We start from the raw sequence: 25,160 nt of genomic DNA on the forward strand, positions 1-25,160 counted from the left end.
CGATGTATTGACTTGTCATTTTCTGTCACTCCCAGCATTCTCATTTATTCTTCTTCCCACCCCAATTGTTCCTATGGTAAATTTAAGGGTTTTTTTTTAGTCTTCCTTCTGTGTCGTTAGTACACTAGTTCTGTTGTATCAGTTCCACCTCTAAGGGATATCAATGATATGTGTTTTTCTCTGAGTTTCGCTCAGGTGGACTGAGTGGCTGAACTGAGCTGAGCTTTCATCACGTTAGAGAAAGCCGTTTTCCTGGATGGTCCCTTTGAGTGGAAAGTGCCGGGCAGTTTGTGATTCATTCCCTCTTCCCTCTTGCCCTTCAGGCTCTGCTGTCCCCACCCCTACTGGGAGGCACATCTCAAGCCCTGCAGTGGTGTTATGCTGAGGGTGCTGTTGTTTGGAGGTGGGGCGACCCACAGGAATCGATGCTTAAGTGGGTTCCCCAGGAGCAGGAGCCATGGAGACCAGGAGACTTTTCAAAGCTCTTACTACTTGGTGACTTCAGATCCTTCCAGGTGCCCTCGGCTAGCCTTAGCTGATAGAGGGCCAGCCTGCGTTACAAGGCTGTGGTCCCATCCAGAGGGCTGTAGGAAGTACAGGTGTCCGGGGGGCGCACGTGCCTGCAGGCTCTTCCACTCGCTCAGGCTCGCCCAGGCTGTCCAGGCCTCGTGGGTGTGACCTGGACCTCCTGGAACAGGGTAGGCGTCCAGATTTATTTTCTTTAATTTCCATTTTGTATTGTAATATAGATGGTACAGTGGTGTTCTGCTGTTCTGCATCACCCTGATTTAGTTAAATATATAATTGTACCTATATTTTCTTGGATCATTTACCCACAGAGGATATTACAGTGTGGTGAGTAGAGTCTCCTGTGGTATTTCATACATCCTTGGTGATTTTGTGCTTTATATGTATATATACATCTATACACACACTATTTATTTATTTGCGCTTTCCTGTCAACCCCACCATTCCCATTTTTTCCCTCCACTCCCCATCTATTCCCTTTAGTAAATTAAGTTCTTTTTTTGGTCTCCCTTCTGTATTGTTGGTACAGTGGTTCAGTTGTTCCGGGTTTGGATTCCCCGTTTGTGATATGAATGATGCGTGTTTTTCCCTGACTGCGTACCTAGCGCAGTCCTCTCCTGCTGTGTCGCAGAGCCACAAATGGCATGGTTTCACTCTCTTTTCATGCTGACTACTAGTTCATGGTATGTTTGTTCCATGTCTTTTTCTTTCATTAATTAATGAATGTAGTTACCGGTGGTTTCAATGGCTATGCTGTTTTGGATATTGGAGCAAATACCATTTGAATGCATATATGTCTTTTCAAAGGATGGTTTTCTCCAAGTATATTCCCAGGAGTGCGATTTCCAGAGGTTGTGGTAGCAGTCTGTCTCGTTGTGGAAGGAGCTTCCATAGTGTTCCCCAGGGCGGCCGTTGCCAGTTTATATTTGCACTAACCGTGTAGTAGTGTTCCCTTTTGTGCCCAGCCTCTCTTGAATTTTTTGTGTGTAGCCCTTTTGATAACTGGTGTTACGGTTTACCGATCTGTCATTTAGATTTGCATTTTTCTAATCACTGAAGGTGCTGAACACCTGACCATTAGACTTGTGTGTGTGTGTAAAGTAAGAATGTAGTAAAATTTAGCTCTTGCAGTTGGTTTCCTGAGAGTGAGCCCGGTTTTCAAGTCGATTTTCTTGACCTGCCAGAGGATATTGCTTGAGGGCAGGCGTCACTCACCGCTCTACAAACCTATGTTGAGTGCCCTGAGGCGCCTATTGAAAGCTGCTGTTACTAGTCTTGGCCACAAGGTGGCAGCTCTTCCCCTTCCTCTCCCCTGTGTCTTGGGCAGCCTGATCCTTTATGAGCCTTAGAGAAGCCGTTTCATCGATGGTCCGTTAGAGTCGAACTTGCCAGGAGAAATAGCCATTAGCTTATGATTCAATACCTCTTCCTTCTTGCCCTTCTGGGTCCTCCCTCTCCTCCCACCTTGGAGACAGATTTCAAGCCCTGCATGAGTTTTATTCAGGGTTCTGTGGTTTTAGGTGGGGAAACCGAAAGGAAGCCTGCGCTAAGTGGGTCCCCAGGACCAGGAGCTGTGGAGGCCGGGAGACTGCGGAGCTCTTCCTACCCAGTAGCCCCAGCATCCCTTCAGGTGTGCTAGGCTGGCCTGAGCTCTTAGAGGGTCAGCTTGCATTACCAGGTTGTGGTCCCAACTGGAGGGGAGCAGGAAGTACAGGTGCCAGGTGGCACTCATTTGGAGGCACCAACCCTTCAGCTCTCAGATTCACCCCAGGCCACCCTGGGACCCAAGCCGGTTCAGGCTTCAGTATTCAGTACTCTGACCCTGCCCAGGGGGCACTGGCCTCATGCAATAGAATAGGTAGGCCCCAGTCAATTTTTTAAAAATATCATCTCCATATTCTGTTGCATTATAGGTGATACACAGTGTTGTTTTTATTTCTGCAGCAACCTGATTGAGTTACACATGGACTTTTACCTGTCCCTTCTCGGGTGCCTTACCCATGTGGTTATTAGAGTGTTGACTAAGTTCCTTCTGCTGTCTCATATGTCCTTGCTTGTTAAATATACTTATGTGTGTGGGGTGTGTATTTATTTGACAGAAAACCACAATCTCAACGTCCTAATTTATTCTCCTCCTCTCTAACCTTTACCTTTGGTAAATCTGAGTTCCTTTTTAGTATCTCATCTGTTTTATTTTTTAGTACCTCAGTTGTATCAGTGTTTAGATAGCACTTCTAAGTGTTATAAGCAGTGTTTCTCTTTTTCTATTTAGTGTAATCATGCCTTGCTGGGTCGAAGTGCCCAGAGATGGCATGATTTCATTCTGTTTACTGGCTGAGTACCAGTCCATGGAGTGGTTGTGGCAAGCCTTTTTTTCCTCATTTATCTGCAGTTCGACATTTCCATGGTTTCGGTTGGTATTCTATCTTGGATTATGGCACAAGGACGGTTGGGTTTCACGTGTCTTTTCGAGGATGGTTTTCTCTGGGTATAGGCCCAGGACTGGGATTTGCAGAGCTTGTGGTAGCATTGGTTTTTGGTTTTTAAAGAACCTTTATAGTTTTCCGACAGAGCGGCTATTTCCAGTTTACACTTGAACCAGTAGTGCTGTCGGGCTCTCTTTCTGTGTGTCTTCTCCAGCGTTTTTTGTGTAGTGACTTTCTGATGACTTGTGTGATGGGTTGCTTCATTGTCACTTTAATTTGCATGCATTAATCATTGGAGATGCTGAGCATCTTTTCAGTTGATTTTTGTTTTAAAGTATAAAATTTAGCTCTTGCAATTGATTTCTTTAACTGCTCTGAAGTGTTGGTTTTAAAGTTCTGTTACAAGCAGCGGCCACAAGGCGGGTACCACCTTGCCCCAGTCTGTTATTTCGGGCGAGCTGAGCCTTCATGGCTCTTAGAGAAAGCTGTTTCCCTGGGTTGTCAGTTTGAGTGGGAAGTGCCCAAACAGCCAAGAGTCTGTGACTCATCACCGCTTCCCTCTTGCCCTTCAGGCTGCTGCTGTCTGCTTCTACCTGATAGACAAATGCCAGGTTCTGCAAAAGTGCTGTGGTTTGGAGGTGGGGTGACTCAAAGGAAGCAGTCTTTACTTGGGATCCCCAGCAACACGAGCTGTGCTACCCAGGAACTTTTCACAGCTCTTCCTGCCCAGCGGCCCCTGCATCCTGAAGTTGTGGTCCCAGCCAGTCGGGACCAGGCACTGCCGTCAAGTGGGGTCTTTCCGCCTCCCATCCTGCTCGGCTCCCTCAGCCCCAAGCACACCTTAAAGTGTAGCCTTGGGATGAAGCCTGCTCAGGCTCCAGGGATATAACACCAGACCAGGCTGCAAAGGCCTGAGGGCAATAGAATTAGCAGTCTGTCTTTTCATTTTCAATCTTTATTGCACTCTGTGTGATATACAATATTGTGTTTGAGTTCCGTAGCCACTTGATTCTGCTGTACAGATTGCTGTAAGAATTCCTTTTCAGATCCTTAACTCAGGTAGGTTATTACAGGGCGCTTGAGGCGCTGTGTAGTGGTCGGAGTCCACTCTAAGGAAGTAGTCTGGAGATAACCACCTCACAACTAGGAGACCTGCAGACAAGGTGAGAATTTAAGGCTCTTGCAGCTTAGAGGGTTCAAGCCTAGAAAGCAAGAAATAGATGAGAGAGAGGGGTAGGAAGAAATTAGGAGAGGGGAAGAGGGAGAAAAAGAGAGTGAGATCTATAGAGAGACACTGTCAGAGAGAGAGACTGTAGGGATGAAAAGTGGGTAGAAAGAGAAAGAAAGCAATAGAGAGTGATAGAGACAGCGAAAGGATGAGAGAGAGGAGAGGAAGAAAGGGATGGTGAAAAGAAACATCGTGAGAGCAAGCGAGAGAAACAGACGTGAAGAGATGGAGCGAGGAGAAGGGAAAGGCAGAGAGAGAAAGGGAGAGAAAGGAAGAGAGTGAGCGACAGACTGGAGGGAGGGAAGAACAAGGAAAGATGCAGAGAGCCGGAACAGCGGAGGAGCACAGTGAAGGAAGCTGTCAGGAAGGGAGAACAAGAGAGGAAGGAAGACAGAGGAGGAGGAAGGAAGATACAGAGAAAGGAGTAAAGAATCAGAGAAAGGGAGAAATCAGAAAGGAAGATAGAAAGAAAGAAGGGTAGAAATCAGAGGAGAGAGAGAAGTAGTAATGAGAGAAAGAGATGAGGGAAGAAAGTGAAATAGGAAAAAAGGAAGAGAGGAGAAAGGAAGGAAAGAAGATAGAGAAAGAGGGAGATGGAGTGAGAGGACACATAAAAAAGAAAGGAAGGCAGGGGAGAGAGAAAAAGTTAAAGCAAAAGGAATACAGAGGAAAGGGAGAGAAGGAAAGAGTGAAAGAAAATCAGAAGAAAGGAAAGAGAGGAAAAGGAAAGAGGAGAGAGAAATAGAGTAACAGAAAGACAGAGAAGACAGAGCAAAGAGGAAGAATGGAAGGAAGAGAGAAAGAGAAAGAAATAGAGGTGAAGGGAGGTGGGAAAAGAGAAGGGTAGGAAAAAGGAGAGATGAAGGAAGATAGAGGGAAGGAGAGAGTATGAAACAGAAAGAGGACAGAGAGACAAAGAAAAAGGCAGGAAGCAAGGACGATAGAGGAGAAGGAAGGGAAAGAGAAAGAGACAAATAGAGGGGAAGAATGAAAGGGAGACAAATAGAAAGCAAAGTAGAGGGAGGGGAGAAAACGAGAAGGATTAGAGAGACACGGAGTCAGAGACAGAGAAAGAAGGAAGGAAGGGGGAATGAGAGACAGATATAATAAAAAGAGGAGAAGAAAGGGAAAAACAAAGTGAAAGGAAAGAAGATTGAGGGGAAAGAGAGTGAAGTAGAGGAAGGGAGAAAGAGGAGAGAGATAAAGAGAATCAGAGATGGGGGAAGGAAGGAAGAGTTAGAGCAAAAGAAATACAGAAAGGGTAGAAAGAATGAGAGGAAGGAAGGAATCAAGAAAGGAATTAGGGAGAAAGAGAGGGAAGGAGCGAGAGAAAGAGAGAACCAGAGGAAGGAAGAAAGGAAGGAAAAAATGAAGAGAAAAGGAGACAGAAAGGAGGAGAGAGAGAGAGAAAGAGAGTAATGGAAAGACAGAGTGAGAGAGAAGCAAGAGAGAAATAGAGGGAAAGGAAGGGGAAAAAAGAGGATAGAAAAAAAGAGGAGGAAGGAGAGAGTGAAAGACTGTAAGAGAAAGAAAGGAAGGCAGAGAGACACAGACTGAAGGAAGGAGAGACCGACCAGAGGTGAAGAATGAAAAGGTGAGAGAGGAAGGAAGCTACAGAGACAGAAAGGGAATTAGAGAGAGAAGGGTAGAAATCAACAAAGGAGAGAGAAGAGTGAAAGATAATCGTAAATGTTGAGAGGGAGCAAGGAGAGAAAGGGAGGGAGGGCGAGGGAAAGAGATGGGGGAAGAAGGAGAAAGGAAGGAATCAAGGAAGGAGAACGAGAGAAAGAGAAATGCACTAAGGACAGAGAGAGCAAGAGAGCAAAAGACCCACAGACAGGAAGCAAGGAAAAGAGAGAGAAAGGGGGAAGGGGGGAGAAAGAGGGGAAGAAAATCAGAGGAAGCAAGGAAATGAGAGAAAGAGTTAGAGAGCAAAGGAGAGAGAGAGGAGGAAAAAGAACCAGGAATAGAGTAATAGAGGAGAGGAGCAATGGAAGGAAGGGAGACTGAGAGAAAGAGGAAGGGAGGGAGGTATCAAGGAAGAAAGGAAGCAGGCGAGAGAGAACAAAGAGTGAAAGGGTGGGAGGAAGGAAGTAAAAAGAAGGGAGAGAGAGAAAGTGTTAGAGGAGAAAAAGAGGGTGGAAGAGACAGAGACAAGGAAATTGAAGGAAAGAGAAAAAGGGAAACAGTGAAACAGAAAGAGAATCAGGAAGGAAGTGAGAGAGAGGAGAGGAAGGAAGAGACAGAATAACTGAGACAAAGGAGAAAGAGGAAGAAAGGAGTGAAGAAAGGAAGACAGGAGAGGGAAGGAGAGAGAAAAACAGTGGAAAAGAAAGAAGAGTGAAGGAGAAATAGAGGGGGAAGAAAAAGAGAGAAGGAAGATAGGAAGCGAGGAAGGCAGAGTAGGATAGAAGAAAGGGAAAGAGGAAAGGAGAAGGTAAGAGAGGAAACAAGGGAGAAAAAGAATAGGAAAGAGAAATGGAAGGAAAGAAAAGGCATTAGGGAAAGAGAGAGAGAGAGAAAGAGGAAGGAAGACAGGAGGAGGATGAAATCTGAGAAGGAAGGAAGGGTCAGAGGAGGTGAGATAGGGAAAGAGAAGGAAGAGACAGAATCAGAGATAGAAAGGAGGGAGAGAGAGAGAGGAAGAAATAGAGGGAGACAGGAAGGGAGGAAGAGTTAGGGAAAGAGAAAGAGGGTAAAGGGGAAGAAAAGAAAGAAGGGTAGAGAGAAAGGAGGGGAGAGCAAAAGTGAGAAGGACAGGAGAGGAAGAGAGACAGTAGGAAGGAAGGAAGAATCAGAGAGAGGAACAAAGGGGGAATGAGAGGAAGCAGAGAAGGAAGAGAAAGGGTGAAAGAGGAAGGAAGATGAAGAGAGGGAACATGATAGGAGAGGAAGGAAGAAAGAGAGAAAGAGATTAAGGCAGAGGAAGGGACACAGAGGGAAAGAACGAAAGGGGGAGAGAAAGGAAGGGAGAGATACGACAGAAATGAGTGAGAAACAGAGAAGGGAGAGAGAAAGGGGGATGAGGGAATGAGGGCATAATGGAGCAGAGAGGAAGGAAGGAAGCTGTAAGAGAGAAAGGGAGTTAGAACAGAAATCAACAAAAGAGAAGAAAGAGGGAAATAGGAACAAAAGAGAAAGAGTGAAAGAATCAGAGGGAGAGGGGAAGAGAGAGAGATGAGGAAAGAAAGGGGAATAGGGAAGACGGAAAGAAATGGGATAGGGAAAGAATAGGGAATGAGAGAAGATAGAGTGAGGGAAAGAGAGAGAAGGGGAGAGAGAAAGAGAAAGAATAAAAGAAAAAGAGCCAAAGATAGGAAGAAAGGAAGGGAGAATGAGAGAAAGAAAGAAATGGAGTGAGAGACACAGAAAGAGGGCAGAAAGAGAGAAGGGAGTAAGAACATGAGACAGAACGGGCGTTAGAGAAAGAAGGGTAGAAGTCAACAAAGGAGAAGAGAGAAAAGGGAGAGAGGGAACAAAAGAGTGAAAGAGAATCAGACGGAGAGAAGGAAGAGAGGGATAGTGGAGGAGAGGGACAGAGGAAGGAAGAAAGGGGGAATGAAAGGGGGAAACAGGAAGGAAAGAAGATTGAGGGAAGGAGAATTAGAGAAAGATTGAAAGAGAGGAAGGAAGGAGGAGAAGCAGCAGAAGAGGAGGAGGAGGGGAGAAATTAAGGAAGAGAGCAAGAGAGGGAGGCTAGAAAGAGGAAGACAGAGACACGGAGGGAAGGAAAGAACAAGGGGGAAATAAAACTAGAGAAGGAATGAGAATGAGAGATAGAAAGCATTAGTAAGAGCAAAAGAAAATCAGAGAAAGGAAGAAAGAGATAAAGAGCGAAAAAGAGAGAGGAATGGAGGAGGAAAGAGAAACAGTAATGGAGAGAGTGAGGGAAGGAAGAGGAACAATGGAAGGCAGAGAGAATGAGAGGGAGAGACGGAAACAGAGGGGAAGGGAGGAAAAATACGTAAAAAAGAGACGGAGGAAGGAAGAGAAGGACAGGAAGAGTAAGGGAGAGACACACAGAGACTGAAAGAAAAAGGAAGGAAGGAATCAAGGGAGAGAGAGAGAAAATGAGGAGGGAAACAGAAATAGACACACAGAAACAGATGGAAAGGAAGGGAGGGAGAAGGAAGACACAGAGAAACAGAAAGGGAGGGAGGGAGGAAGTTAGAAAGGAAGACAGACAGACTGCCTGAAATTGAAAAAGAGTGAGAGAAGGGGCAGGGAGGGAGGAAAGAGTGAGACAGAGGAGAGGAAGGGGAGAGAGAATCAAAGGAAGGAGGGAGAGAGGAGAAAAACTGAAAAGGAGCGAGAAAATGAGAGAGACAAAGGAAGAAACAGTGACAGAAAGAGAGGAGGGAGGACGGAAGGAGAGGGGGGAAGACAGCAAATAGGAAAGAGAGGCTCAAAGGCAGGCAGGAAGACAGCAAGCGAGAGAGGGGGAGAGAGGACAGAAGGGGTGAGAGAAAAAGGAAGAAAGATAAACAGGAAGGAATCAAGGAAGGCAGGCAGAGAAAGAAGAAAGTAAAAGGGAGAGGAAGCAAGAAAGAAATAGAGGAAGAAAGGAAGCTAGAGAGGGAGACGGAGGGAGGAGGAAAGAGCAAAAGAGAGAGAAAGGCAAGAGGGGAAGGAAGGAAGATAGAGACAAAAAGTTAGGAAGGAACCAAGGGAGAAAGACGGAAGAGAAAAAAGGAGAGGAGGAAAGCAGAGAAGAGACACAGAAACAGGTGGAGAGAAAGGCAGGGTGAAAGAGAAATATACAGAGACAGAGAGAGGAAGGGAGGGAAGGGGGGAGGAAAGAGAGAGGAGAGAAAGAGGGAGGATCGAAGGAAAGTAGAAAGGACGAAAGAGATGAAATACAGGGGAAGGAAGGAAGACAGATAATGAGAGAGAGCAAAAGACAGGAGGACAGAAAGGGTGAGAGAAAAAGAGAGGCAGGAAGATAGAGGAAGAAGAAAGATTGAGAGGGAGAAAAAGAGAAACAGGAAGAAATAGAGGAAGGAAAGAAGCTAGAAAAAGATACAAAGAGAGGAAGGAAGAGTGAAACGGGAAGAGAGTGTGGGAAAGCAACAAAAGCAAAGAAGAGTGGGGGGGGAGAAAAGGAGGGAGAAGGGAAGGAAGAAAGGGGAAGGAAGATAGAGGCAAAAGAAGGAGAGGAAGCAAGGGAAAGAGAAAAAAGGGAGAGAAAAAGACAAAGGACAATGGATAGGCAGAAAGGGAAAGAGAGAGGAAGGAAGTGTAGGAAAGAAACAGAAGGAAACCAAAAGCATTAGAGAAAGAGGGAAAGAAATAGAGAAAGAAAATCAGAGATAGAAGAAGAATGGAAGGACAGTAGAAGAGGAGAAAGGGAGGAAGAGAGGAGGAAGGCTGGAGAAAGAGACGGAAGGAAAGAGAGGAGGGAACAGAATCAGAGATAGAGGGAGAGAGGAGGGGAGGGAGAAAGATGTAGAGAAGGAAAGAATCAGAAAGAGACAGATGAAGGCAGAGAGTTAAGGTCAGACAGAGGGTAGAGGGAAAGAGAAGGGAGGGAATCTAAGGGAAAGAAACAGAAGGAAAGCAGGAGAAAGAAGGGACAGAAAAAAGAGCGGGGAAGGAAGGCAGAGAGAAAGGGAGTCAGAAAGAGAGGAAGGGGGAAGGGAAAGAATCAAGAAAGGAGAACGAGAGAGTGGGAAAATACAAAGCGAAAGAGGAAGAAAGGAAGATAGAGGAGGAAGAGAAAGAGTCAAAGAGGCGAAGGAAGATAGAGAAGGAAGGAGGAGGAAAAGAGAACAACAGAGCGATGAGAGACGGAGCAAGAGGAAAGGGGAGAGAGACTGGCGAGGAAGCGGATCTGGGCTGGCTGGTCCCCACTTACCTTTTTCTTCCTTCTTCTTCCTTCGTTTCTTCCTCCCTTCCCTCCCCCCCCGCCGCCCCACCCCCACCTTTCCTTCCATTTTGGTTGCATTTTTACTTTATTTTGGTGTGTATTTGATTTACTCTGATGTTTTTTTAGGTGTACAGAAACATGATTTAGTTATACATACACACATAGATCTGTGTGTGTACAGTATATATGGATATATAGATCTGTATGTACATATATATATATAGTGTATATATACTGTACACACACACACATGTACAGATTCTGACCCAGGGCTGAGTAGAATCCCCTGTGCGCCACGTTAGGCCTTGGTGACTATGTTACTTACACTACTGTGTATATGGCAGTTTTATGGGCAGGTGGCGCTAGTGGTAAAGAACCGTCTGCCCGTGCAGGAGATAGAGGAGACATGGGTTTGATCCCTGGATCGGGAAGATCGCCGGGAGAGGGACATGGCAACCCACTCCAGTATTCTCACCTGGAGAATCCCATGGACAGAGGAGCCTGTGAGCTACAGTCCATGGGGTCACAAAGAGTCGGACTCGCCTGAAGCGACTGAGCACACACAGATGTCAGTCCTAACCTCCTGATTTATCCCAGACGCACCATTCAACAGCAGGGGCGAACCTCCCCTCTCCGCGGGCCCAGGCTTCTCGGAGGGTGCCTGAAGACAGGCCGTCTCCACCCCACCCCGTCCTGGGCCCTGCTCTGACCTCGGCAGCCCCATCTTCCGCCGCACACCCCCCCCCAACCACGCAGGGTCAGCCTGGTGACCAGCAACTGTCTGGGTCTCCAGCTGCAGCTGCCGTCCTCACACACGAGCGTCCAGCTCTGCTGATGACCCGCACACCTTCCTGTGTTCACCTTTCTCAAGGGCTCCCGAAACCAGGGCCACTTGGCGCTCTGTACATCCCAGGGTCAAGAGGAGCCTGTGTGTCCATCCACTCTGGGCCAAATGGCACGGCCCAGGGGAGCTCAGGAGACTGTGTGTTAGAGGCCTGGGGTGCCCACCCACACCCACCAGGAAGAATGGAAGTTATAGAGTTACAGAGCGTAAGAGAAAAAAGAGGGCTCGACCCCCAGTGCTGGTGGGTGAGCTGGCTGACCCACCGAAGAGCCAAAACTAGTCACCTGTGTACTTACTGTCTGCATTGCTGGCCCCAGAGAGGTGCTTTTCACCTCTTTTGCGGACGGAGAAAGTGAGGCTTTGAAGACTAAGTCCTCTGACCTGGTTAACCGGCGTTAAGCTCTGCAGCAGGGATGTGGATCTTGGGTCCGTCAGGCTCTGTAATCTAAGGCCCTGGCCTTTAGGGGCATCATCTGGGCCGGTGATCCAGCTCCCCCAGAATCTGCCTGGATGTGCCCCTACTCCAGGCCAAGGTGGGGTCTGGGCAGCCCCTCTGCACCAGCTCACGTCTCCTCCTAAAAGCACACTCGAGCCTCAGGAGGCCCTGCCCACCAGGCCTGCCAGGTTATCCGAGGTGGGACCTGGTGCATGACCACCGCAGGCCGCCTTCCTGGCTCAGGGTCTCAGGCACCAGTCAGCCTTGAGGAGAGCAGCATCCTGTCCGGCGGGGTCGTGAGGCTGGCGAGGTAACCCCCGCCATCACGCCTCCACCAGGGCAGACCAAGCGCCCCCGTCCCGCCCTCCCCAGGTGCCCGGAGCAGTACCCAGGCTGACTCAGGCTCCAGTGAGGACGAGGCAGCCAGCGAGGCCCGCAGCACTACCAGCGAGTGTCCCAGCCAGCTGAGCGCCGCCGCCGAGGAGAGCCTGGGTGAGGGGATGGGGTGCAGCGGGGACCCCGCAGGGCTCCGGGGGTGGGCCGGAAGGGGCATGACGAGCTGGCCTTGCAGGGGGGGAAGCCGTGGAAGAGCAGGGTCAGCAGGAGGACCTTGAGGAGAAGGTGAAGGAGTATGTGGACTGCCTCACAGACAAGAGGTACCCCGACCTCCAGCCAGCCCTGTCCCGCGTCCCCGCTCAGCCCGCGCCGGCTGCCAGGGCAGGCTGGCCCACGAAACCCCTTCTCCGTCCCCCAGTGCCAAGACCCGGCAGGGCGCTCTCGAGAGCCTGCGCCTGGCCCTCGCAGCCCGTCTGCTCCCCGACTTCTTGCTGGAGCGCCGCCTCACCCTGGCCGACGCCTTGGAAAAGTGCCTCAAGAAAGGTGGGGCCCGAGGGTGCAGGGGGGCGGCCCTGAACCGGCTGGGTGCTGGCCCTCCCTGCCTAGACTGACCGCCGGCCTTCCCGCAGGCAAGGGCGAGGAGCAGGCCCTGGCCGCGGCCGTGCTGGGCCTGCTGTGCGTGCAGCTGGGCCCCGGCCCCAAGGGCGAGGAGTTCTTCCACAGCCTGCAGCCGCTGCTCGTCTCTGTGCTCAGCGACAGCGCGGCCAGCCCTGCCGCCCGGCTGCACGTGAGTGTCCTCGTCCGGGCCACCCCGCCTGCACCTCATCCCTCCCCCACCCCGCCTCCAGGCTCCCCCTGCTCTGAGGGGGAGCCCCGGCCGGCGGCGGAGAGCCCGGGCCTGCCTCTGACCGCCAGCCGCTTTACCCTCCTCCCAGCAGTGCGCGTCCGCTCTCGGCTTGGGCTGCTACGTGGCCGCCGCCGACATCGAGGTGAGTGGCCTAGAGGCCCCGGCGGGAGAGCCCCCAGGCCCCGGCTCTGCCCCTGAGCCCCTCCCCTGCCTCCTGTGCGCCCCCCAGGACCTGGTCTCCTGCCTCACCTGCTTGGAAGGTGTTTTCAGCCGGGCCTGCAGCGGACGGGGCCCCGGCCCCGTGGTCCCCGCCAGCCTGCAGGGCCTGCTCTGCGCAGCCCTGCAGGCCTGGGCGCTGCTCCTCACCATCTGCCCCAGCACGCACATCGGCCCCATCCTGGACAGGTAGGGGCGCTGCGCCCCCGCCCCCGGAGCGGGAGGGCCGGGCTCAAGAGGCCCCCCGACCCGCACACAATGGCTCAGCCTGCCCCTTCCCCAGGCAGCTGCCCCGGCTGCCCCAGCTCTTGTCCAGCGAGAGTGTGAACCTGCGGATGGCTGCCGGCGAGACCATCGCCTTGCTCTTTGAGCTCGCCCGAGACCTTGAGGTGTGAGCGCCGGGGGCGCACTTGGGAGGGTGCCTGCCAACGCCTCCTGCCCGTCTGGGGCGGGGTGCAGGGGACGCGCCAGAGAGCAAGGCAGCCTGAGGTCACTACAGAGGGGACGTGGCCCCCACCGACTCAGATGCCCGGTGCTCTGAGAGGCCCCCTGGCCGGGGTGTCTGGCACAGGCAGGGGCCAAGGAGGAGGGATCGGGGGTCAGGCAGAGGAGAACATCGCTCCCTCCGAGAAAGGCAAGGTTGGGGCGACCCCACCAGGCTCAGAGCCAGCGGCGCTCAGGCCCGGCCCTCGTGTCCTCCCCGGCCCCGCTGCAGGAGGACTTTGTCTACGAGGACATTGAGGCCCTCTGCAGGGAGCTGCGCACTCTGGCCACCGACAGCAACAAGTACCGGGCCAAGGCCGACCGCCGGCGCCAGCGCTCCACCTTCCGGGCGGTGCTGCACTTCGTGGAGGTGCGTGTGCGGAAGGGTGCGGCCCCGCGCGGGTCCACCCCACCCCCGGGCGCCGTCGGGCACAGCCTCCGAGCCCAGTCCCGGCCCCTTTCACCTGCAGGGCGGCGAGTGTGAGGAGGAGACCATCCGCTTCGGCCTCGAGGCGCTCTACGTGGACAGCTGGGCCCGGCGCCGGGTCTACGCCGCCTTCAAGGACGCGCTGGGCTCCGGGATGCACCACCACCTCCAGGTGGGCGGGCGGGGAGGGGGCGCCCTGGGGCGGTGCCACGCGGACCCGAGCTCACGGCCTTCTCGACCCCCAGAACAACGAGCTCCTCCGGGACATCTTCAGCCTGGGCCCGGTGCTGGTGCTGGACGCCGCTGCCCTGAAGGCCTGCAAGATCTCCCGTTTCGAGAAGGTTCGGCCCCTTTCTCTCTCCTCCACTGCTTTGGCCTGGCGCGCTGGCGGGGGCTGGAGGAGGGCTGGGGCCACCGCCTCCCCCGCTCACGCCCCTCACTCTGCGCCCCCAGCACCTGTACAACGCGGCGGCCTTCAGAGCCAGGACCAAGGCGCGCAGCCGCGTGCGGGACAAGCGGGCGGACGTCCTGTGACAGACTGTCCGCGTCCTCGCCTGTTTTTTTTAACAGAAGACCGTGCAACACCCTGTCCCTGCCAGGACTTATCGCTTTTATTTTTTTAATGACAAAACCAAAGAGATACGGGGCTGGGCTGGCTGGAGGTCACTTGGGACCCCCGCACGCAGCCCTGTGGCCTCTCCCCCGTCTCAGGGCTGCGGGGCGGGCAGAAGGCGGCGCCTTCCTCAGGCCTTGTGCCCCTGCGATGAGTCACTTCGTGTGTGGGGGGGAGGGGGGTGTCTGGACAAATGCCGCTACGCCACAGTGGGGAGGTGATGCTACCTGGAGTGGAGTTTTGTGCTGGTTTTTAAAGATGATTAGAGATAATTAAACAGAACGCGCAGCCTTCTGTGGCCCCGGCTGTTTCCTCTGCCCTCCCTCCCACCCAGGTCTGCACGCCGCTGGGCCTCCCCGTCCCCTTCTGCTTACCTGTGCCCTTCGAAAGTCTCCCCGCCATGGCCTGCCTGCCTCCTCCCCGGAGCCCAGCCTGCCTTTTGAGCGTGGAGACTGGACCCCACATTGGGAGTCTTGGCTGAGTTTGGGTGACCAGCTATATTTAGGCTTCTGGACCCACCATCTGGAGGAGGCCAGTGGGTGCTGCCAGGCCCCAAGAGGAGCCAGGAGGCTGGTGTGGCTTCCTCTGACCTTGGGCCACACCAGGCGGAGCCTCGGCCTCAGAAGGCCTGGCCTGGCCGGAGAAGGCACGAGAGGCGGGCAGCTGTGGGGTCAGATCAAATCTCACGCCAAAACCACACCCAGGAAGTCGTGAGGAGCAGCAGTGGGAGAGGAGAAAGCTGCCAACGGCCACTTTATTCCCCGGCACACACCCCCAGGCCCCGGGTCCGAGCGGCATCTCAGCCGGGTGCTCGGGCCTCACTGGAGTTGAGCCTCCGCAGCTGGCTGAGGCTGGCGAGCCGGAGTTTGAGCAGCACCTCCTCCCGGGTTCGCAGCGTGTGCGCCAGCACGCGGAGGGACTCGCTCTGCAGCACTGCCGGAGGAATGGGGATCAGCCACCCCGCAACCCCTGCCCTCCCAGCTCCGCACTGCCTCGGTCTCCCCCTTCGGCTGGCTCCCGACGCCCTCCCTACCACTCAGGTAGACGGCCAGCACGGCCAGCGCCAGGCAGGTGAGGACCAGCAGCGCGAGCAGCAGCAGGAAGGCCCCGCGGCTGTGCACCGGGCCGCAGCCGGCCTGGGCGCACAGTGAGGGCGGCAGCACGCCCAGCAGCTCGCCCCACGGCTGCCCCTCCTCGGCCAGGTAGGGGCACAGCGGACCTGCAGGGCAAAGGGGGCATCAGGAGGGTAGGCAGGCGAGCCTGCATTCCTCCCCGCTCCCTGCGCTCAGACCAGCGGCCCCACTCCCCTGCCCTCTCTCACCGCCGTTGTGAAGGTCGCTGATGGACTCCACCTGGTGGAGGCGCACCTCCTCCACGTGGTTGGGAGCCAGCGGCGCCCTGCTCCTCATCAGGGCCGCGGTGTCTGCGGGGGCAGCGTGGGGCTGGTTGAGCCAGCGGGTCAGGCCCCCCTCGCCCTTCCAGAGGGTGTCCGGCAGCAGCAGGGGTAGAAGGGGCCGTCGGACTCCTAATCCCCTAAAACCAACTCAGAAATGACCTGTGATTTGCAGCCAAGACAACCCGAGAACCACGTGGGCCTGTCTCACCCACAGGAGCAGGAAGGGCACATGACTTAGCTTTGTTTCCCCCAGGCAGGCAGGGACTCTCGGCAGTCCTCTCTGCCTGCTCGTGGCCAGATCATTGGAGGACTAAACCCACGGCCCCCGACACTCACTGCTGCAGCCGCTGCGGTCAGTTTGCCCCACACACCCTGTGCCTGCCACCTTGTTCCTGTCCCCAACAGCAGCAGCCAGCTTGGTGCCCTTCCCTCCTGGCCTCTGCTCTGCCAGATTCTGAGAACTCTCTTCTACTCAGGATCACAAGGAGGCCGCCTTTGTTACCTAACTGCTGCACGTGCCTGCGAGGTCTCCCCTCCAGGCTGCCTGAGCATTTAGCTTGTTTCCAGTTCCCTCCTGAATTCAGTAACTCCTAGGAAAGGATGTGTACAAAGGTTCCCCCCAATTTCCCAGTAGTTACTAAGGATGGATTCCTAGAAATAGAATTAGCTATCATCAGGTTTTCCCCGGGGATAGTTGTCCAGAGCCCCTAAAAGAGTACAACATCGCCACCATTAGGCATCTCCACTGAAAAAAAATTTTATATATGTAAGCGTTCACATACATATTTGCTAAGTTAGGAGATGGTGGTTCTTCCCAGCTCATCCTCTTTAAATTTTGGCCCCTTGAGATCTCCAGGACTTCCCTGGTGGTGCAGGGGATACGAGTCCACCTGCCAGTGAGGGAGACACGGGTTCAATCCCTGGGCCAGGAGGATTTCACGTGCTGCAGAGCAACTAAGCCTGTGTGCCACAACTCCGAGCCCACGTCCTGCAAGTACTGAAGCCTGTGCCCCTCGTCGGGGAAGTTGCCGCAGTGAGAAGCCTGCGCGCCAAAGAGTAGCCCCCGCTCTCCGCAACTAGAGAAGCCAGCACAGTGCAACCAAAAAAAAATAATAAATAAATATAAAAAACCTCCAGAAGCCTAGCTGGAAGCTAGAAAACAAATTTGGGGGCATTGGGAGGTCATCTCCAGATAGAGCCAAGGGTGATGGGACTCTCTGGGTCTCTGGCTTTTAGAATACTACCTCGACTTTCATATTTGCTTCAGACTGGCTTTTGAGATGCTCAAAATACGTAAAACCAAAACTGACGCTGTCTGGGTGGTGGCGGGTTGGGGTCATATTAAATGCCTTCTGTGCACTTGGCTGTGCTTTTTCCACACTAAAAACTGAACTTAGATTCTGTTTGTGACCACAAAACACACATAGAAAATGTCATCCTTAAGACGTCAAAAGGAAGCACACCCAGGGCCAGGCCCCTCCCATTCAGTAATAAACGTTGACACTGTGGGTGGGGCGGGGGGAGTTGACCAGCTGGTCCCACACGCTGGCCAGCATCGAATGGGAAGCTGCCCGGGTCCCTATGCTCCCCCTCTGAGCCTCTGTACCTCCTGCCCGAAGTGCGGCAATTAGGAGACTGGCCATCAAAGTCTAACTAGAAGTCAGTCTGGCCGGGCCAAGGGACCCCAACCTTTAGCCAGATGGGGTCACACAGGCCCACGTGGAGGCCAGAAGCCGATCACTCCCAGCCCCTGAGCCATGTGCCCAAATGCTCCCCAAGACCACCTCCCGCGCCCGATCCTATGCCCTCCCTGAAGGCAGACCTTCCCTGAACAGCCTGCCCCACCCACACCCACTTGGGCCTATAGGTGACCCTGCCCCAGCTGGGGAGCTGCCCCCAATTCCTCCCGCTGTCCTTCGCATGGGGGACAGGTATGAGATGAGGAGGCATTCCTGGCAGGAGAGGCCCTTCCTCCACGTGTAGGGGACATGGGGCCTGATGACGCATCAAGGAAGTGAGGTCAGTGGGACAGGAGCCAGGTTTCTCCACGGTCCACAGGGTCACAGCACTGGGGCCTTACCCACTCCCCGCCCAGCGATCATCTCTTACCTTCCTGGGTCTCCTCTGACATGGTGGGCGGTGGGCAGGCGGGGGGCCGATGAGGGTGCCCAGCAGCAGGACCGGATAGAGGCAGCGGTGGCTTCGCTGAGAGGCCGGCAAAGGCCTGGCCGCCTCCCAACCTCAGCTGAAAATAGACGTGAGCTCAGCACTATGGGCTATATTTAGAGGGGGCATCTCCCAGCCATGGGAAGGAGCGGAGTGACCTACATGGACCAGGCTAGGCTGTCCACCTGGTGACCCAGGCCAGAGCACACCTCCAGCGGTGCACGCCCCCTGGGGGCCCCGCCGTTCACGTCTGCAGGGCCCTGGCGTCATCCAGACAGACCTCCAGCGATGCCCCCCCATGGCAGCCGAAACACGCAAGGGAGCCCCGTGCATCTCCACCCTCTGCCTCTGAAGACCTCTTCTCCTGGCAGATGTGGGACAAGCACCCACCGCTGTGTGATCTGCTGGCATCACAGATTAGGGGTGATGGACTACTGGAGCCCAGTGCCCTGAGGACTCCGAGAGGCCCCCTAAGGGGACAGAGACACCCCCCAAATACACACAGGTACCCCTGCTGGTCAGTCGAAGGTCATTACTTCATTTACAGTTACTAAGTTTACAGCTTCGGGTTTAGGAGTGTCCCCTTTCAGACCTCAGTTTTCTCATCTGTAAAACAGGAGGGATGATGGTTTCCACCTGGCACAGGGGACACGTGAATGGAAAATACCACGTCCGAAGCGCTCAGCCCAATGCAAAGTTTTGATCTTCCTCTCTCCACAAGGGCCGACAGATCACACAAGGTCATGAGAGGATGCCCATCACCTCTGGCCCTTAAGGAGAGCAAGTGCTCCAGCTTAGAACCCGCCCTTGTGGACCCCTGTGCCCCTCCTTCCCAAGTGAGACAAAGCCAGACAGCAGGCTGTACTTTCTAAACATCCCAACTCCCGTCACTCCGCTCCGTCACACTGACCTCCTTGATATCCTCAGACCTGAGCTCGTTCCCACGTCAGGACCTCGGCGGGCTGCTCCCCGCTTGGAGCGCTGTTCCCTAGATGTCCCCATGGGCTGGCTCCTCGTCATGTCACTCAGGTATCACACACACACCCCGCACAGTACCACACACACACACCCCGCCCAGTGAGGCCTTCTGCTCCTCGTCATGTCACTCAAGTATCACACACACACACACACACACACACACCCCGCCCAGTGAGGCCTTCTGCTCCTCGTCATGTCACTCAAGTATCACACACACACACACACACACACCCCGCCCAGTGAGGCCTTCTGCTCCTCGTCATGTCACTCAAGTATCACTCACACACACACACACACACACACACACACACACACACACCCCCACACCCTGCCCAGTGAGGCCTTCTGCTCCTCGTCATGTCACTCAAGTATCACACACACACACACACACACACACACCCCGCCCAGTGAGGCCTTCTGCTCCTCGTCATGTCACTCAAGTATCACACACACACACACACACACACACACCCCGCCACACCCCGCCCAGTACCACACACACACACACACACACACACCCCGCCCAGTGAGGCCTTCTGCTCCTCGTCATGTCACTCAAGTATCACACACACACACACACCCCGCCACACCCCGCCCAGTACCACACACACACACACACACACACACCCCGCCCAGTGAGGCCTTCTGCTCCTCGTCATGTCACTCAAGTATCACACACACACACACACACACCCCGCCCAGTGAGGCCTTCTGCTCCTCGTCATGTCACTCAAGTATCACACACACACACACACACACACACACACCCCGCCCAGTGAGGCCTTCTGCTCCTCGTCATGTCACTCAAGTATCACACACACACACACACACACACCCCGCCCAGTGAGGCCTTCTGCTCCTCGTCATGTCACTCAAGTATCACACACACACACACACACACACACACACCCCGCCACACCCCGCCCAGTACCACACACACACACACCCCGCCCAGTGAGGCCTTCTGCTCCTCGTCATGTCACTCAAGTATCACACACACACACACACACACACCCCCCGCCCAGTGAGGCCTTCTGCTCCTCGTCATGTCACTCAAGTATCACACACACAGGCTCCTCGTCATGTCACTCAAGTATCACACACACACACACACACACACACACACACACACACACACCCCGCCCAGTGAGGCCTTCTGCTCCTCGTCATGTCACTCAAGTATCACACACACACACACACACACACACACACCCCGCCCAGTGAGGCCTTCTGCTCCTCGTCATGTCACTCAAGTATCACACACACAGGCTCCTCGTCATGTCACTCAAGTATCTCACACACACACACACACACACACACACCCCGCCCAGTGAGGCCTTCTGCTCCTCGTCATGTCACTCAAGTATCACACACACACACACACACACACACACCCCGCCCAGTGAGGCCTTCTGCTCCTTGTCATGTCACTCAAGTATCACACACTCACACACACACACACACACACACACCCCGCCCAGTGAGGCCTTCTGCTCCTCGTCATGTCACTCAAGTATCACACACTCACACACACACACACACACACACACACACACACACACACACACACCCCGCCCAGTGAGGCCTTCTGCTCCTCGTCATGTCACTCAAGTATCACACACACACACACACACCCCGCCCAGTGAGGCCTTCTGCTCCTTGTCATGTCACTCAAGTATCACACACTCACACACACACACACACACACACACCCCGCCCAGTGAGGCCTTCTGCTCCTCGTCATGTCACTCAAGTATCACACACTCACACACACACACACACACACACACACACACACACACACCCGCCCAGTGAGGCCTTCTGCTCCTCGTCATGTCACTCAAGTATCTCACACACACACACACACACACACACACCCCGCCCAGTGAGGCCTTCTGCTCCTCGTCATGTCACTCAAGTATCACACACACACACACACACACACACCCCGCCCAGTGAGGCCTTCTGCTCACATTTAGCCCAGGAATTGTATCATTCAGAATATATAGCTGACAGACTCTGAGGCTGTGCACTGGAAAATCCATGTGTAACTTTGCAGTCCCCCCTATCCCCCACACCCCCTGGGTCCATGGTCTGAATCTGCAGATTTCACAAACTGGGGATCCTGTCATACTGTTTATTGGAAAAAACCCACATCTAAATGGATTCCATACAGTTCAAACTGGTGCTGTTCAAAGGTCAAATGTACTACGCATGTCAGTATCTGCTCAGGTCCTAGAGAGTCCACTCGGTCACGTGGACCCACCTTTAATCCTCACTACAGTCTCCTTAAAAGAAACAGATGTCTGACACTTCTAGGAAGTGGTCCAAGGCCACAAGGCAAGAACCAGTGAGAACAAACCTCTTCTAAAGCAACAGAATACAAAGAAACAATAAAGGACTAAAAATAAGTGCAGGCATGCTCACTTGGGGAAAACTGTGAAGAAGATACAAAAGATGCAAAAAGACCAAAAACTCAACTGTGATATCTGAGGTGTGGGAGAAAAAGCAGGGCACCACTCATAGTCAGATACACACCCAAGGATGTGGGCAGACCTTTACCACCTAAACCATGGATCTGACCCTATTTTCACCCTGTTTAAAGGACCAGCTCACAAGGACCACCACACCATTCCCGGAGGGCGAGATGAGGGACATGTATGTGATAGACTATCAGCCAAAACCACCACCATTGAAATTATGAAATGATGCCACTGGTAGCCACAAGGACGGCCCTGAACAGATAATAAACTGAGGGAAGCAAGCCAGACAGAAGGAGACGATAGCATAGGATGTCCTTTCTAAAGGAAAAAAGATGCCAAGGAAGAAATTTACAACCGTAAGAGACGCTTAGAAATTGAAAGACACAAAAAGGGTTCCAAAACAAGAAAAAGCACTGAGGATGCATTCCACAGGAGGTTTGGCCAAACAGAGACACAGAAATGTGTGTCTGTAAAAAATAATCCACAGGATTCTCTCCATCCTGCCTCCATCCACACATAGAATTCTGGACCTAAACCCTATACACAGAAATCTCTACCTGTAATGAATAATCCAAAGAATTTCCTTCTTCCTTCCTTGTTCACATATGAAGAAAACTGTATCTGAGACAGATAACCCACAGGGACCTGATGGGGACCACGTTCCTCAACCTTCTGCAATAAGCTCTGTGGGAAGGGCAGTCAGAAGAGACTAGATACACTCCACATATGCCTAATACCTGAAACGGTCAGCTGAACAGTGACGACAACACGCCTTGCAAAAGGACTATACTCCAAGAGACCACTGGCGTGACATTCATTCCAGAAAGGGAGAAAGGGCAATGAGCACTCTTTCCCCTCAAAGCCTCTGAACTTGGAGCGAGATCGCATCCCTGCAGCCTGATCAGACATTGGACCCATGTCTCCCCTGGGGTAAGGTCCACACAGCCAGGTAGAGTGCCCTGTCCTCAGCCCCATCTGAATCCTCTCTGCTCGTCTCTGCCTGGGACTACAATCCCGAGGAAGACCAAGGCATCCAGGGCCTTTGGGTTCCATCGGCATAATAGTCACCCAGCCTCCACGCCACCTGGTGCTGGGGTTCCCGCCGCAAACCCTTCCTGAAAGTGCAGCCTCCTGGGCTTCTATGTGAAAGTGAAAGTTGCTCAGTCATATCTGACACTTTGTGACCCCATGGACTATACAGAATTACCCATGGAATTCTCCAGGCCAGAATACTGGAGTGGATAGCCTTTTCCTTCTCCAGGGGATCTTCCCAACCCAGGGATCAAACCCACATCTCCTGCGTTGCAGGCGGATTCTTTACCAACCGAGCTATCAGGGAAGTACCTTCAGAAAGGTTCTGCGGCCTTGGTTTGGACTGGTCCAGAAGGGAGGGGCTGTGAGGCTTTAGGGGAAAGCAGCAGTGAGACAACCCTTCAAGCCGACCTGCCCGGAGGCTCTGTTTGCCTGAGGAACCACAGGTGGGCAGGAGAAAGTGCTGCCGTCTTGTGGACACTTCCTGTAACTACAACATGACGTGACCACCGCTCCTTACTTGCACCTCGAATTCACAAGGCCAGGGGCCTCTTAGACACAGCTGCCTTCACAAAATGTCCTGGGGCAGATTTTGAAGGGACAAATTCCCAACACAAGGGACTTTCAAGAGGCCAGTTACCACAGGTCACTTAGCCTCACAACCTTTGAGGAGACAAAAGAAAAATATCCACAAACCTGCACCCTAAGAGAGGACGCTCAGCATCCCTAACTGTGACAGGCATGCCAGTCAAAACAGCGACAGAGTGCAAACCCCGGTGCTCAGAATGGCCATCCTCATACAGCTGCAGGCCATAAATGGGGAAAATACCCCGGTGGAACTGGAATCTCCCAATACAATTTGCAACGATGTACAATGGCAAAAACCAGTGTAATGAACAGGCACCAAATGCCAGACTAAATCAGTATGAAAGGCTATGCCTGAGATCTGATGTCACATCTGGGCGTATATGCGGTCAAAAGCATTGTTCCAAAAGGCACATGCACCCCATGGATCACTGTAAGAGGACCTATGTAAGCCAAGACACAGAGCAACCAAAATCTTCACTGACCAATTAAAGTTTTAACCAGTTGAGGTACATGTATACAATGGACTATTATGGAGCCATAAAAGACCACCATGGAAATTATAAAATGATGCTGCTGTGAGCTACAATGATGGACCTGGACGGATCATAGGCTAGGGGAAGCTCACCAGACAAAGGGAGACAATAGCATAGGATATCCCTTCTAAAGAAAAAAGGAAGAAATTTACAACCCAGACAGAGACTCTTGGAAATGAAACATCCACAAAGGCTTAAAAAAAAAACTGAATTGCTGGGACTAAATCATCAGGAGGTCGGGGCTTCAGAGAGACACAGAAATCTGTATCTGTAAAAATAATCCACCAGGATGATCTCCTTCCCGTCTCCATCCACACATACACAGAATTCTGGACCTCTCCCCTATATAAAGAAATCAGTAACATCTGTAAGATAATCCACAAGGATATGTGCCTTCCTTTCTGTTTCATAGAAAGAGAACTGTATCTGGGACAGAAAAACCACAGGGACCGGATGGGGACCACGTACCTCAACCTTCTGCAATAAGCTCTATGGGAGGGGCAGTCAGAAGAGACTAGATACACTCCACATATGCCCAATACCTGAAACAGTTGGCTGAACACTGACAACAACACAGCTTGCAGAAGGACTATACTCCAAGAGACTACTGGTGTGACATTCATTCCAGAAAGGGAGAAAGGGCAATGAGCACTCTTTCCCCTCAAAGCCTCTGTACTTGGAGCAAGATCACATCCCTGCAGCCTGATCAGACACTGGACCCATGTCTCCCCTGAGGTAAGGTCCACACAGCCAGGTAGGGTGCCCTGTCCTCAGCCCCATCTGAAACCTCTTCTCTGCTCTGCCTGGGACCAGAGCCCTGAGTGCGATCAAGGCATCCAGGGCCTTGGGGGTCTTGTGCCAAATAGTCACCCAGCCTCCATTTCTTCTGGTGCTGCGTTTCCCTGCTCAAAGCTCCCTCCTGAATGTGAACTTCTAAGCACCTTCAGCCGGGTACTGCAGCCCCCTGGATTGTTTCAGAGCTGTGCGCGTGTGAATTTAGGGGAAGGCAGCAGTGAGATAGTGTCCTTCGGTGCGTACTCAGGCACAATTCTCTTACTCACAGCCCAGCAAGCTGACTTTCCCTATTCATCCCAATCTGAAAGAAGGGCAATGCCAAAGAATGTTCAAACTGCTGCACAAGTGCACTCATTTCTCTTGCTCACAAGATCATGCTCAAAATCCTCCAAGCTAGGCTTCAACAGTATGTAAACCAAGAACTTCCAGGTATATAAGCTGGATTTAGGAAAGGAGAGGAACCAGAGATCAAATTGCCAACATCCTTTGGATGATAGAAAAAGCAAGAGAATTCCAGAAAAACATCTACTTCTGCTTCATTGACTATGCTAAACCCTTTGACTGTGTGAATCACAACAAACTGTGGGAAATTCTTAAAGAGATGGGAATACCAGACCACTTTACCTGCCTCCTGGGAAGACTCTATGCAGGTCAAGAGGTAACAGAACTGGACATGGAACAACAGACTGGTTCCTAATTGGGAAAGGACTATGTCAAGACTGTATACTGTCACCCTGCTTATTTAACTTATATGGAGAGTACATCATGTGAAATGCCGGGCTGGATGAAGCACAAGCTGGAATCAAGATCCCAGAAAGAAATATCAATAACCTCAGATATGCAGATGATACCACCCTTATGGCAGAAAGCAAAGAAAAACTAAAGAGCCTCTGGATGAAGGTGAAAGGAGAATGAAAAAGCTGGCTTAAAATTCAACAT

General features: G+C 52.6%; 2 protein-coding genes across 5 annotated transcripts in view; one reads left to right on the plus strand and one right to left on the minus strand.

The window, feature by feature from the left end:
• The window catches only part of IFRD2 (interferon related developmental regulator 2), a 28,669-nt gene extending 14,128 nt beyond the window's left edge, over positions 1 to 14,541 (plus strand). Inside the window, exons 2-12 of one of the 2 annotated variants that reach the window (XM_043886862.1) lie at positions 11,701 to 11,820; positions 11,900 to 11,984; positions 12,083 to 12,207; positions 12,294 to 12,451; positions 12,600 to 12,653; positions 12,741 to 12,916; positions 13,011 to 13,116; positions 13,443 to 13,580; positions 13,681 to 13,809; positions 13,883 to 13,978; positions 14,091 to 14,541. In XM_043886862.1, the coding sequence (XP_043742797.1) occupies positions 11,701 to 11,820; positions 11,900 to 11,984; positions 12,083 to 12,207; positions 12,294 to 12,451; positions 12,600 to 12,653; positions 12,741 to 12,916; positions 13,011 to 13,116; positions 13,443 to 13,580; positions 13,681 to 13,809; positions 13,883 to 13,978; positions 14,091 to 14,171 (1,268 nt within the window). In that variant the 3' untranslated portion in view covers positions 14,172 to 14,541. The remainder of the gene's footprint in view (positions 1 to 11,700; positions 11,821 to 11,899; positions 11,985 to 12,082; positions 12,208 to 12,293; positions 12,452 to 12,599; positions 12,654 to 12,740; positions 12,917 to 13,010; positions 13,117 to 13,442; positions 13,581 to 13,680; positions 13,810 to 13,882; positions 13,979 to 14,090) is intronic. The other variant, XM_043886864.1, reaches the window with a different exon arrangement.
• Positions 14,542 to 14,763: 222 nt separating this feature from the next.
• Positions 14,764 to 24,021, minus strand: LSMEM2 (leucine rich single-pass membrane protein 2). 3 transcript variants are annotated; one of them, XM_043886869.1, is made up of 4 exons: positions 22,618 to 24,021; positions 17,756 to 17,891; positions 15,572 to 15,673; positions 14,764 to 15,469 (listed from the first exon to the last, which is right to left on the minus strand). In XM_043886869.1, exons 2-4 carry the CDS (start codon positions 17,775 to 17,777, stop codon positions 15,069 to 15,071), a joined length of 525 nt encoding a protein of 174 aa, XP_043742804.1. In that variant the 5' UTR covers positions 17,778 to 17,891; positions 22,618 to 24,021; the 3' UTR covers positions 14,764 to 15,068. The 3 variants fall into 3 exon arrangements, with proteins under 3 accessions (XP_043742804.1, XP_043742806.1, XP_043742805.1); XM_043886871.1 differs by lacking the exon at positions 22,618 to 24,021 and having other exon boundaries at positions 14,764 to 15,183; positions 15,284 to 15,469; positions 17,756 to 18,857; XM_043886870.1 differs by lacking the exon at positions 22,618 to 24,021 and having other exon boundaries at positions 15,572 to 15,783; positions 17,756 to 18,869.
• Positions 24,022 to 25,160: the final 1,139 nt, after the last annotated feature.

This window comes from Cervus elaphus, chromosome 24 (assembly GCF_910594005.1).
Source record: "Cervus elaphus chromosome 24, mCerEla1.1, whole genome shotgun sequence".
Classification (NCBI taxonomy): Eukaryota; Metazoa; Chordata; class Mammalia; order Artiodactyla; family Cervidae; genus Cervus; species Cervus elaphus.